The sequence below is a fragment of the Anomaloglossus baeobatrachus genome, chromosome 9 (genome assembly GCF_048569485.1).
Source record: "Anomaloglossus baeobatrachus isolate aAnoBae1 chromosome 9, aAnoBae1.hap1, whole genome shotgun sequence".
Classification (NCBI taxonomy): domain Eukaryota; kingdom Metazoa; phylum Chordata; class Amphibia; order Anura; family Aromobatidae; genus Anomaloglossus; species Anomaloglossus baeobatrachus.
Window position 1 is genome coordinate 107539717 of NC_134361.1, and position 13981 is coordinate 107553697.

Sequence of the window (13981 nt, forward strand, 5' to 3'; positions counted from 1 at the left end):
CTAGCAGAAAAAAACAGAATCCTGCAGACTTTCAGTTGTACGTTTCCTTATGTAAATTGAGGTAGTGCTGTACTACTATGGTGGCTGCGTCTGCATCAAACCTGTGTTAGTATTGTCAGAAACGGCCAGCAAACAGGTATATGGCAGGTATGCCTTACTACCTTGTTATTATAGTGTAGTTCTCTTGCACTATGGTATATGCGCAGAAAATCTTAGAAAAACAATATTTTTATAAGAAATGACTTCTGGGATGTTTTCCTTCATGCAGCACTATTGTACATTTTAGTCACTGAGTTAAGCAATGGTCTGAACTGTACAATATAACTGTCTTTATATCCAACAACATGTAGAAAAGTAAAGTCTGAAGCTACTTTGATTTAGGTTTTATTTAAAAGCCACTGCATACAGTATAAAACATACAAAAGCTAAAACCCTCTTAACTTTCTTATAACAAGGACCGCTGTAATATGAAATATATGATTTTCACAAACTACGGAAGATGTCTATATCATGGGAAGCATAAAATATAATACTACCTACTTTAAAGAGTAGACATTGAAAAATATACACATTCTTACACATAGAACTGTAATTAGGAACTTATGGAAACGCGCAATCATTGACTGTCAACGTCACAGGAAGCATTGTTCTATCATAGGAATACAGGAATGGCAGTCTTGTATCTGTGACCTAACACACAACTTTCCATGAAACTTTAGGACCGGACTTTCTTTGTATCCTTCTTTATATTGTCTGCGTCCGCCTTTCTTTTACCAGACTGAAAGAAAAGAGAAAAATAATGAACGATGACTCCAGCAGGGATTTACAGAAGTACCTCTTAACATTGAAGTGGTCACTGCACTTTCACACTTTGATCTGGTTAGGTGGAAAATGTGATGAATAGATAATTTTCAGATCATTTTATTCACCCCTGAAAAATGACTTGAAAGTGCTGGATACTAGGTATCTCCCTCCCTATCCGGCAGAGGACTGTCCTTATCTGATGAGACTCTGAGATGGGTTACATGGTGCAGGGACAGCGCAGTGTCTGCTCCTGGGCTCCTGTCTGTCAATCTGCATACAGGCAGAACAGAGAGGTGGACTTTCATGTGATCAGCAGCCAGCTTTGCATGTGTCATGTTTTTTAGTTTCTACTCATGTAGTTTTTAATGATGCTTTTTTTTCAACCAAACCTTGGCTCAATGCAAATAATAACATGTATGTTTCTCCATTACATTAAAGAGGTGGTTCACTACTTATTCCAAGCTACATCGATATAATGTTGAGAAATAAGGTTTCTTTCTACCTTTTGTTGCCAATAGTGCCTGTGAGCGGCGCTATTGTGCTCCGCTCATCCCCTTCTCTTGACTCCCCCCGGGCTCCGTGACCTCTGATGTCCAGTGATATCACATCAACTTCCAGCTAACCTGACATCACCGCGGCCGGCCCCAGTCTCTGTGAGTTTCACTGCTCATCACAGCCCAGCATCGCTCCTTCTTGCGGTGCTCTCTAGAGAAGGAGAGCATGGAGATGCTGGGCTGTGATGAGCGGAGAGCCCAGTCACTCATGGAAACTGGGGCCGGCCGCGGTGATGTCAGGTCAACTGTAAATTAACGTGACATCACCGGATCTCAGAGGTCATGAGAAGGGGATGAGCGGACCGCAATAGCGCCGCTCACAGGCACTATGGGCAACACAAGGTAATTGAGAGAAGCCTTGTTTCTGAACATTATATCGATGTGGCTTGGAAAAATAAGTAGTAAACCACCTCTTTAAAGAGAAGCTGTCAAATCGGAAAGAAGGGAATTTTGTTACTTACCGTAAATTCCTTTTCTTCTAGCTCCTATTGGGAGACCCAGACGATTGGGTGTATAGCACTGCCTCCGGAGGCCACACAAAGCAATTACACTAAAAAGTGTAAGGCCCCTCCCCTTCTGGCTATACACCCCCAGTGGGATCACTGGCTCACCAGTTTTAGTGCAAAAGCAAGAAGGAGGAAAGCCAATAACTGGTTTAAACAAATTCACTCCGAAGTAACGTCGGAGAACTGAAAAACCATTCAACATGAACAACATGTGTACCCGAAAAACCACCAAAAATCCCGAAGGACAACAGGGCGGGTGCTGGGTCTCCCAATAGGAGCTAGAAGAAAAGGAATTTACGGTAAGTAACAAAATTCCCTTCTTCTTCGGCGCTCCATTGGGAGACCCAGACGATTGGGACGTCCAAAAGCTGTCCCTGGGTGGGTAAAGAAATATCTCATGTTAGAGCTGCAAAGACAGCCCTCCCCTACGGAGAGGCAACTGCCGCCTGCAGGACTCTTCTACCTAGGCTGGCGTCCGCCGAAGCATAGGTATGCACCTGATAATGTTTGGTGAAAGTGTGCAGACTCGACCAGGTAGCTGCCTGGCACACCTGTTGAGCCGTAGCCTGGCGTCGTAATTCCCAGGACGCACCCACGGCTCTGGTAGAATGGGCCTTCAGCCCTGATGGAACCGGAAGCCCAGCAGAACGGTAGGCTTCAAGAATTGGTTCTTTGATCCATCGAGCCAGGGTGGCTTTGGAAGCCTGCGACCACTTGCGCTTACCAGCGACAAGGACAAAGAGTGCATCCGAGCGGCGCAGGGGCGCCGTGCGGGAAAAGTAGATTCTGAGTGCTCTCACGAGATCTAACAAATGTAAATCCTTTTCATACCGGTGAACCGGATGAGGACAAAAAGAAGGTAAGGAGATATCCTGATTAATATGAAACGAGGATACTACCTCAGGGAGAAACTCCTGAATGGGGCGCAGCACTACCTTGTCCTGGTGGACCACCAGGAAGGGAGCCTTGGATGACAGCGCTGCTAGCTCAGACACTCTCCGAAGAGACGTGATCGCTACCAGAAAGGCCACTGTCCGTGATAGTCGAGAGAGTGAAACATCCGTCAGAGACTCGAAAGGCGGCTTCTGGAGAGCAACTAGTACCCTGTTCAGATCCCATGGATCTAACGGCCGCTCGTACGGGGGGACGATATGACCAAACCCCCTGCAGGAACGTGCGTACCTGCGGACGTCGTGCTAGACGCTTCTGAAAAAAACACCAATAGCGCCGAGACTTGCCCTTTAAGGGAGCCGAGCGACAAGCCCTTTTCCAACCCAGATTGCAGGAAGGAAAGAAAAGTAGGCAATGCCAATGGCCAGGGGGACACTCCTTGTACAGAGCACCAGTAAAAGAAAATCTTCCACTTCCGTGGTAGATCTTAGCAGACGTGGGCTTCATAGCCTGTCTCATGGTGGCAACGACCCCGTGGGATAATCCTGAGGACACTAGGATCTAGGACGCAATGGCCACACAGTAGGTTCAGGGCCGTAGAATTCAGATGGAGAAACGGCCCTTGGGACAGTAAGTCTGGCCGGTCTGGTAGTGCCCACGGTTGACCGACCGTGAGATGCCTGTCGCCAGAGCTCTTTGATCGTCATGAAAACCGGGACCTTGCTGTTGTGCCGATTCGTGAAACCCGTCCGGGTGCAGAGACCATTCTCCTGCGTCCACGCCCTGGTGACTGAGGAAGTCTGCTTCCCAGTTTTCTACGCCCGGGATGTGAACTGCGGATATGGTGTATGCTCTGTCTTCCACCCCTAGCAGAATCCGGCGGACTTCCTGGGAGGCTCGCCGACTGCGTAGTCCGCCTTGGTGGTTGATGTATGCCACCGCTGTGGATTGTCCGACTGAATTCGGATCTGTTTGCCTTCCAGCCACTGCAGGAAGTCTTGCAGGGCCATATGCACTGCCCAGAGCTCCAGACAATTGATCTGAAGAGTGGACTCCTCTGAAGAGAGTCCTTGATCGTCTGAGAAAGGGGGACGTTCCTGTGTAGGGACATCGACTTCCCCTCCCATTAGCGAAGAATGTTCTATTGAAGTGGACGCAGATGAAACTGCGTGAAAGGGACTGCCTCTGGATGAGGTGTCTCCTTGAAGGAGAGACTGCACCCCCGTCTGTAGTGACCGCTGTTTGTCCAGTGGAAGCTTCACCATCGCTGAGAGAGTGTGAAACCCCAAGCTAAGATATGCCAGCGATTGGGTTTAACTTTGAAAAGTTGAGGACCCACCCGAAACTCTGGGAAGTCTCCAGCGCCATGGTCAGGCTGTGTTGGCATGCCTCTTAAAAGAGTGCCTTGACAAGTAGATGGTCTAAGTAAGGGATCACAGGGTGACCCTGAGAGTGCGGGAGTGGTCCCACTGCTGCCATGAACTTGGTGAAAACCCGTGGGGCTGTCGCCAGACCGAAGGGTAGGGCTACGAACCGAAGATGCTCGTCTTCAATAACGAATCGTAGCAAACGCCGGTGCTCTGGAGCAATCGGCACGTGGAGATAAGCATCCTGATGTCTATTGATGCTAGGAAATATCCTTGAGACATTGAGGCAATGACGGAGCGGAGGGATTCCATCCGGAACCGCCTGGTTTTCACGTGCTTGTTGAGCAGTTTAAGGTCCAGAACGGAACGGAAGGAGTCGTCCTATTTTGTCACCCCGACCAGATCGGAGTAAAAAGTGTCTCTTGTTCCTGAGGAGGAACCGGGATTACGACTCCTACTGCCTACAGAAGAGCCTCGGCTCGGCCGGTGAGGAAGTTTTTGCGACAAACTGTCTCTCACCCACCGGCCATTGACCTGTGGCAGTTAAATGTCGCTAAAGCGGGGGAGTCTGCCACCGACCGCGGACGCGGAGAGAGAGGGCTGAAAGTCATGAGGAAACCGCCTTGGTAGCGGTTCCTCCGGCTGCCTTCTCCGGGCGTGATTGAGCCCGCCAGGAACCTGCGCCCCTCTGAGCCTTTTGAGTCCTGTTGGACGAGGGCAATTGGGACGTGCCCGAGCCTGGGAAGGACCGAAACCTCGACTGTCCCTTCTCCTGATGGGTCTTGTTTGATAGCTGGGGTAAGGAAGAATCCGTACCCTTGGACAGTTGAATGATTTAATCCAACCGCTCACGAAACAGTCTGTCACCAGATAAAGGCAATCTGGTTAAGCACTTTTGTGGAAGCAGCATCTGCTCCAATCCCTTAACACTAGGAGCGTAACAACACGGAGTTGGCGGACGCCACTGACGTACGGCTCGTAGAGTCCAGGACAGCATAAACAGCTTGAGTCGCAATGCCGACATTGCGAGGTGAAGGACGCTACTGCGGCCAAGATGTACATGTGACCGCGTCCCTCTGCGCAATACTAGCTGAAATAGCTTGGAGTGCCTCTATGGCTGCGAATGCCGGGGCAACCGACCCGCCGATAGGGCTATCTGTCTGTCAATGGCATCTTTAAGTGAAGTCCCATCTTCCACTGCAACTATAGATCTAGCCGCAAGCCTGGAGATTGGGGGATCCACCCTTGGAGCGCTTGAGCACGTCAGGGGGGAAGAGACAACGCGTATCTTCAATACGGTTGGGGAAACGCTTATCGGGATAAGCGTGGTGTTTCTGGACTGCTTCTCTGGAGTCAGAGTGACCAGAAAAGTACTCAATATACGCTTGAGATACCGAAATAGGGATTTCTTCTGCTGTGAAGCTGACCCCTCCACTGGAGGAGTTGAGGGAGAAATACCCAACCTTCCATTGATGGACGCTATAAGATTATTCACTATAGCGTCACCATCCGGTGTATCCGGATTGAGAGCGGTCTCAGGATCAGAGTCCTGAACAGCTACGTCTGCCTCATCATACAGAGAGTACTGTGATGAAGTCGAGGGCCGTTCTTAGGGAGCTCGCTTAGGCCGTCTGGGACTGTCGTCCGTGTCAGAGCCTGCACCCTGGGATGCATGGGACCCTCCTGGAGCCATGATTTGTTTCGAAATCAGGGTGGCCAGGGGCATTGAATCAACATTGCCCAAGGTCTGTCTGGACTGCAAAGTCTGTAGGATGTTAGTCATAGCCACAGACAATATATCAGCGGAAACTGCAACTCTGTCCCTGTCCCTGGACAGGGATCACAGGTGGTTCTTTTGGCCACCTGTAGCAGAGACCCCGTTGAGTAATTGCACACACTGGGGGTCCTGGAACAGTCGCATGCAGTACAAGCAGCATAGAAAGCCTGTGCCTTGGCACCCATGCTTTTTTTTTTTTTTTTTTTTTTTTTTGCTGTTGCTGTCTAGCCATCTAGGAGCATTAGCCAAGAATAGCGACCGTACAGTGCAATGTATAGCATACAAGCATGAAGTACAATAAACACTTCAGCACATGCAGTACAAGGAGCATAGAAAGCCTGTGCCTTGGCACCTTTGCTTTTCTGCTGCCGTTGTCTAGTTATTCAGGAGCATTAGCCAGGAAAAGCGACATACAGTGAATGTATAGCATACAAGCATGAAAATAACCACTGCAGCACATGCAATCCAAGCAGCATTGAAAGCTTGTGCCTTAGCACCCTTGCTTTTCTGCTGCTGTTGTCTAGTCATCAAGGAGCATTAGCCAAGAATAGCGACATGCAGTGAATGTACAAGCATGAAAATAAACTCTGCAGTACATGCAATCCAAGCAGCATTGAAAGCTTGTGCCTTAGCACCATTGCTGTTTGCTGCCGCTGTCTAGCCATCTAGGCGGGTAGACAGCCAAGAATAGCCCTTACAGTGCAATGTAAAGCATACAAGCATAAAGGACACATGACACTGCAGCACATGCAAGACAAGCAGCATATAGAGTCTGTGCTTTAGCACCCCTGATCTTTTGCTGCTGTTTCTAGGTCTGCATCCTGAATAGCGACCGTACAAAAGTACAACAGGACACTTCGGCATTAGTGGGTCAGCACTTTAGTTGCCGCTTACCGCCCGCAGAAAAGCGGGTGTGTGGCGCCGGAATCCTGTGCTGGTAGCTCAGTGTCTCCGTTTTCCCGCTCTGCGTGCCGGAATGGCTGCCGGCGTCCAGAGGAGAGGGGCGGGCCGAGGGCGTGCCCGAGACAAGAGCGGGAACCCGGCGCCCACTGTGTCTAGTAAAGGGGGCTGGAGAATACAAATAAGGCTCCAGCCCTCGGCGCTGCTATAGAACAGCGTCTCTCCCTGTCCCTGAGTGACAGGGTGGGGGCGGGAACGAAGCGGCGCTAGGCCGCAAAAGCCGGGGACTAAAGTTAGAAGCGCCGCCGTAAAAGCGCGGTCGGCGCGTCCCCGGCGCACTACAAGTCGCAGCTGCGCCGCCGCTCCAGGGGCGGTCGGCGCGGCGGTCCCCACACGTAAAGTCCCCCAGTAATCTGCAGGGACTATAAGCCCAGCGCACAGCGCTACAGTCCCCGGCGCACTAGCACACCCAGCAAGCCTGGAGTGTGCGTGGCCTGCCATACGGGGACACAGAGTACCTGAAAGTTGCAGGGCCTTGTCCCTGAACGGCACTCCCGCTCCACATCCAGCAGGTTCTATGGGTCTGTGGATGGAGCCCGGCCTCAGGGCTTGGTGGCCGGAAAGATCCCACTTCCTCAGAGCCCCTCAGGGGGATGGGGAAGGAAAACAGCATGTGGGCTCCAGCCTCCGTACCAGCAATAGGTACCTCAACCTTACAAACCGCAAGTGGGGTGAGAAGGGAGCATGCTGGGGGCCCTAGTATGGGCCCTCTTTTCTTCCATCCGATATAGTCAGCAGCTACTGCTGACTGAACAGTGGAGCTTATGCATGGATGTCTGACCTCCTTCGCACAAAGCAGAAAACTGGTGAGCCAGTGATCCCACTGGGGGTGTATAGCCAGAAGGGGAGGGGCCTTACACTTTTTAGTGTAATTGCTTTGTGTGGCCTCCGGAGGCAGTGCTATACACCCAATCGTCTGGGTCTCCCAATGGAGCGCCGAAGAAAAGCTATTTACATAGATATAGGGTTAATATGCAGGTAAATAAGATTATAATGCTGCCCGGCCGCCTTAAAGGGAATCTGCCACCTAATCTGAGAGCAGCAGGATAAAGGAAAAGAGATCCTGATTCCAGCGATCTTTCGCTTACTGGATTACACAGTGTAGCTTTTATAAAATCACTGTTTAATTAGCAGGAAATTATCATTAGAGGACTACTTGCCATGCTACCAGGTAGTCTGACAAATGGATGAGCTCATTATAATACTGATCTACATTCAAATAACTGCTAGATCTGCAGCAGAGAAAACATTGATTTTATTAAAATGACAGCAAACAGCTCAGTAAGTGACATATCGCTGGAGTCAGGGTCTCTGTCTCTCCATGAAGTAGCAAAATCCTCGTGACAAATTCCCTTTAAGGCAAGTGAGGCTGGAACAAAATTAACCTATTTCCTCCTGCTGGCTTTCAGTCATGGGTGTGTGCACGGAGCAGCTGCAGTCACTGACACTATAAGCAAATCTGGCACTTTGATTGACAGCTCACTCTGCAATGCGTCTGTCTAGAGCAAGCGGTCAAAGTGCCAGTGTGTACTTACAGCTGCTACTCATAGCATAGTGAGCGGTGTCTTCGGCTGTTCCATGACTGAAAGCCAACGGTTCTGTGGAAATAAGTCAAAAATCTCCTGGTAGCCACACTCAGTAAGGCCAGTGAACAGAATTTACCTGCAGATAAGCCCCACATCTACAGGTAAAAATGTTTTCTGATAACAAGTTCCTTTTAACTTTGATGTTTGGCTAAAATAAAGTAATTGTGAATCCAGCCAAAGGCCTCATTAACGCATACACATGTGTTTCAGGTGATTTTAATGGCAATTTTTCTAAACATTTTTTAGTAGTATTTTTTATTCAGTGATATTTTGTACATGCCTTTTTTGGTTCAAGAGTAAACCTTGCGTAGAAAAGATAAAAATTGCTATATCAAAAGCATACTGCATTTTGATAAAATATTAATTGAGCTGTCAAATGATAAAAAAATAGAACAAATTGTAGCTAGATTTTTCACTATTTAAAAAATGAAAGAATTTGATCACAGCATTCATTGGGGGGAAAATGCAAAAGAAACAAAAAAAACTAAAGAAAAAACAAAAAAAGCCACAGAAACCCAACAAAGATAATTGTGTTTGGATGGATTTATGCATATAGTTTACAATGCTCTTTTCTTCCTTTTTTTTCCAAAGCAAAAGCCATTATTGGATATAAAAGCGAAAATTGTAGGAAATATATAAAGGTCAGTTGTATATGTTGCTTCTACTTTGCATCCACTCTTGGTTGTGGATAAAAAAAACCCAAAACAAAACACATCATAAATCCAAACCTATAACACTACTGGATGGGACTCCTTTCTTTAAAAAAAACCAAAAAAAAAAACCACTAACGAGCACTTTAGCTTTTTCAATCATCATTTAATTTCAATTTTCAGTTAGATGATTATCTCTGGGTAGACAATATTTTTTTTTGTACTTACCGATGGTTTGGGTGCCTTTTTCTTTTTCTCTGCTCTTTCCTTTTCTTCAATTTCCAGGTTTTCCTTTTCGATCAGTGATATAAGAGTATTACAGCGTCTTTGCAGCTCCTAACAAATTTAATAAAGGAATCAGAAATTGCAGAGATTAATAAATGATATAGGATATCTACAGAGAATAAGTGACCTAATGTGAAAATCCGTGCTTTACTCTAGGCGCTATTAACTAAAGATCATTATCTGAGATCTGCGGCATTCAGCGTTACATCTCATGTGCAGCAGGCTTGTTGGGAGGACAATGTGACACTTTTTAAAATGCCAACACATGGGCATTAGGTCATACAGCTCTGGCAAAAATTAAGAGACCAATTCCAAATTGTCGGTTTTTCAGATTTTTCTCTTTATAGGTATATTTTTGAGTAAAATGTAAATTGTTCTTTTATTTTATAAACTACTGACAACGTCTCCGAATTTCCAAGCAAAAAATTGTGTATTTATTGTCTGAAAATGAGAAATGGTCAAAATAACAAAACAATGCAATTGCTTTCAGACCTCAAATAAAGCAAAGAAAACAGGTTCATAATCGTTTTGAAACGTTTAGAAACAACAATACTAATAATGTTGTAACGCAGGCAGAGTTCAGAAATCAGTATTTTGTGGAATAACCATAATTTTTAATCACCGCTTTCATGCATCTTGGCATGCTTTCCACCAGTCTTTCACACTGCTTTTTGGTGACCTTATGCCACTCCTGCTGCAAAAATAGGGTTTTGATGTGGTGGTCCTTCATCCAGACATTGATTGACCTAGCTGTGTGGCATGGTGCATTGTCCTGCTGGAAAAACCAGTCCTCAGTTGGGGAACATTGCCTGAGCAGAAGGTAGCAAGTGTTTCTCCAGGATAAGCTTGTATGCGGCTTGATTCACACGTCCTTCGCAAAGATTAACCTGCCCAATTCCAGCCTTGCTGAAGCATCCCCAGATCATCACCAATCCGCCACCAAAATTCACAGTGGGTGGAAGACAATGTGGCTTGTACGCCTCTCCAGGTCTCCATCTAACCATTACACGACCAGGTGTTGGGCAAATATGAAAATTAGGTAAAGAAAATTCAACAACCATCTTTGCGAAGGACGTATAAATCAAGCCACAGCAGGACAATTTCCAGCAGGACAATGCACCATGCCACACAGCTAAGTCAACCAATATGTGGATGAAGGACCACCACATCAAAACCCTGTCATGGTCAGCCCAATCTCCAGACCTGAACCCCATTGAAAACCTTTGAAATGTAATCAAAAGGAAGATGGATATAGTCACAAGCCATTAAACAAAGAACTTCTTAAATTTTTGCGCCTCAAGTGGCATAAGGTCACCCAAAACCAGTGTGAAAGACTGGTAGAAAGCATGCCACAACGCATGAAAGCTGTGATTTAAAATCATGGTTATGCCACAAAATATTGATTTTTGAACTCTTTGAGTTAAAACATTATTATTGTTTTTTTCTAAATGATTATGAACCTGTTTTCTTTGCATTATTTGAGGTCTGAAAGCAATGCATTGTTTTGTTATTTTGACCATTTCTCATTTTCAGAAAATAAATACAAAACTTATTGCTTAGAAATTCGGAGACATGTTGTCAGTAGTTTATAGAATAAAAGAACAATTTACATTTTACTCAAATATATACCTATAAAGAGAAAAAGCAGAAAAACTGAAAATTTGGAAGTGGTCTCTTAATTTTTGCCAGAGCTGTAGATAGAAGTAAAACATTACTGTACACTCAACGATCGCTGACTAGTTCTCCACAACTAAAGCCTGCTTTACACGTTGCAATTAGTTGTACAATCGCATTTGCGATGTGACACGCCCAGGTTGCATACGGGATCTTATGAGATTGCACGTAGGTCGTTCATTTGCTGTCACACGAGCGTTAGTAGTCTATGTTAAATTGATCAATTTTGTGTGCAATACTTTAGATCATGTGTTCTGTGACGTATGCATTGGGCACCTTTTTTTTTTTTTAATTTATTGACTTGACAAGCGTGTGTAATGTGTAGGGATGCGTTTTTACTATGTCATCTGCCATTCAGCTCTGCTACATGGCCGCTGACAGCAGACACAGACAGCCATGTAGCAGAGCTGAATGGCAGATGACAGCAGACACAGACAGAGCCGCACTATCAGAATGAACTCGGGTGAACTTCCCCCGACTTCATTGTCATGCTGCGGCTCTGTCTGTGTCGCGTCCTGATTAGCGGTCACCAGTGAAGGATTCACAGGTGACCGCTAATCCCCTGAGTGACTGAAGTTAGCAGCCCTCTCTCATACTCACCGATCCCCGGCGCTGCACGGCATTCACACTGCTCCGGCGGCTTTTACTATTTTGAAAAAGCCGGCCGCCCATTAAACAATCTCGTATTCACTGCTTTCCCCGCCCACCGGCGCCTATGATTGGTTACAGTGAGACACGCCCCCACGCTGAGTGACAGGTGTCACACTGCACCCAATCACAGCAGCCGGTGGGCGTGTTTATACTGTGTAGTGAAATAAATAATTAAATAATTAAAAAAAACGGCGTGCGGTTCCCCCCCAATTTTAATTCCAGCCAGATAAAGCCATACGGCTGAAGGCTGGTATTCTCAGGATGGGGAGCTCCACGTTATGGGGAGCCCCCCAGCCTAACAATATCAGCCAACAGCCGCCCAGAATTGCCGCATACATTAGATGCGACAGTTCTGGGACTGTACCCGGCTCTTCCCGTTTTGCCCTGGTGCGTTGGCAAATCGGGGTAATAAGGAGTTATTGGCAGCCCATAGCTGCCAATAAGTCCTAGATTAATCATGTCAGGCGTCTATGAGACACCTTCCATGATTAATCTGTAAATTATAGTAAATAAACACACACACCCACAAAAATCCTTTATTAGAAATAAAAAACACAAACATATACCCTGGTTAACCACTTTAATCAGCCCAAAAAAGCCCTCCATGTCCGGCGGAATCCAGGATGCTCCAACGTCGCTTCCAGCTCTGCTGCATAGAGGTGCCCGGAGCTGCTGCAGACACCGCCGCTCCTGTCACCTCCACACAGCAACTGAAGACAGCCGCGCGATCAGCTGAGCTGTCACTGAGGTTACCCGCTGTTACTGGATACAGCGGTGGCCGCAGGTAACCTCAGTGACAGCTCAGCTGATCGCGCTACTCACCTCAGTTGCTGCGTGGAGGTGAGATGAGCGGCGGTGAGTAGCGCGATCAGCTGAGCTGTCAACTGAGGTTACCCGCGGCCACCGCTGTATCCAGTGACAGCGGGTAACCTCAGTGACAGCTCAGCTGATCGCGCGGCTGTCTTCAGTTGCTGTGTGGAGGTGACAGGAGCGGCGGTTTCTTCTGCTGCTCCGGGCTCTCCATGCAGCAGAGCTGGATGCGACGCTGGAGCATCCTGGATTCCGCCGGACATGTAGGGCTTTCTTGGGCTGATTAAAGTGGTTAACCAGGGTATATGTTTGTGTTTTTTATTTCTAATAAAGGATTTTTCGGGTGTGTGTGTTTATTTACTGTCACTTACAGATTAATCATGGAAGGTATCTCATAGACGCCTGACATGATTAATCTAGGACTTATTGGCAGCTATGGGCTGCCAATAACTCCTTACTACCCCGATTTGCCAACGCACCAGGGCAAAACGGGAAGAGCCGGGTACAGTCCCAGAACTGTCGCATCTAATGTATGCGGCAATTCTGGGCGGCTGTTGGCTGATATTGTTAGGCTGGGGGGCTCCCCATAACGTGGAGCTCCCCATCCTGAAAATACCAGCCTTCAGCCGTATGGCTTTATCTGGCTGGTATTAAAATTGGGGGGGGGACCGCACGCCGTTTTTTTTTTAATTATTTAATTATTTATTTCACTACACAGTATAAACACGCCCACCGGCTGCTGTGATTGGGTGCAGTGTGACACCTGTCACTCAGCGTGGGGGCGTGTCTCACTGTAACCAATCATAGGCGCCGGTGGGCGGGGAAAGCAGGGAATACGAGATTGTTTAATGGGCGGCCGGCTTTTTCAAAACAGTAAAAGCCGCCGGAGCAGTGTGAACGCCGTGCAGCGCCGGGGATCGGTGAGTATATGAGAGAGGGGGATAGACTGACATGGACAGAGAGTGAGGGACAGAGATAGTGACCGACTGACAGAGATTAGTGAATGACAGACATTGTGAGGCGCTTCAGAACGCAGCTTTTCAGCTGCGCTCTGAAGCGGACCTTTTTTAAGCTGCGGTGCAGAGCGCACACCTGCGCACATAGCATCAGACACCAAAATCGTATGAGGGATGTCACACGTTACAATTGACTAGGTTCGTGCAACAAAACGCTCAATTCTAGACAAAGATACGATGTGTTTGCGATCAACGGTTTTGCGTTCAATCCTGATCGCACGTAGCTGTCACACGCAGATACCTCACAAACGATGCCGGATGTGCGTCACTTACAACTTGACCCCAACGACGGATTGTGAGATATATTGAAGCGTGTGTTGGGGGCTTAAGACTGCCAATGTTCTTAATAATATTCTCCTAGTGGCCAGCGTTTCAAAGGGCTGTCACATGAACAAACTACATTTTAACCAATAAATCTTGGTATATCTTGGAATAATAATAATTTATACA

At 47.1% G+C, this 13981-nt stretch overlaps 1 protein-coding gene across 1 annotated transcript in view; it reads right to left on the bottom strand.

Annotated features, from left to right (window-relative positions):
* Positions 1–371: 371 nt before the first annotated feature.
* LOC142251274 (SWI/SNF-related matrix-associated actin-dependent regulator of chromatin subfamily A member 1) overlaps positions 372–13981 on the bottom strand; it is a 304197-nt gene continuing 290587 nt past the window's right edge. Inside the window, exons 23-24 of the mRNA XM_075323917.1 lie at positions 9324–9431; positions 372–778 (exon numbers count right to left, since the gene is read on the bottom strand). Coding sequence (XP_075180032.1) covers positions 716–778; positions 9324–9431 — 171 coding nt within the window. The 3' untranslated portion in view covers positions 372–715. The remainder of the gene's footprint in view (positions 779–9323; positions 9432–13981) is intronic.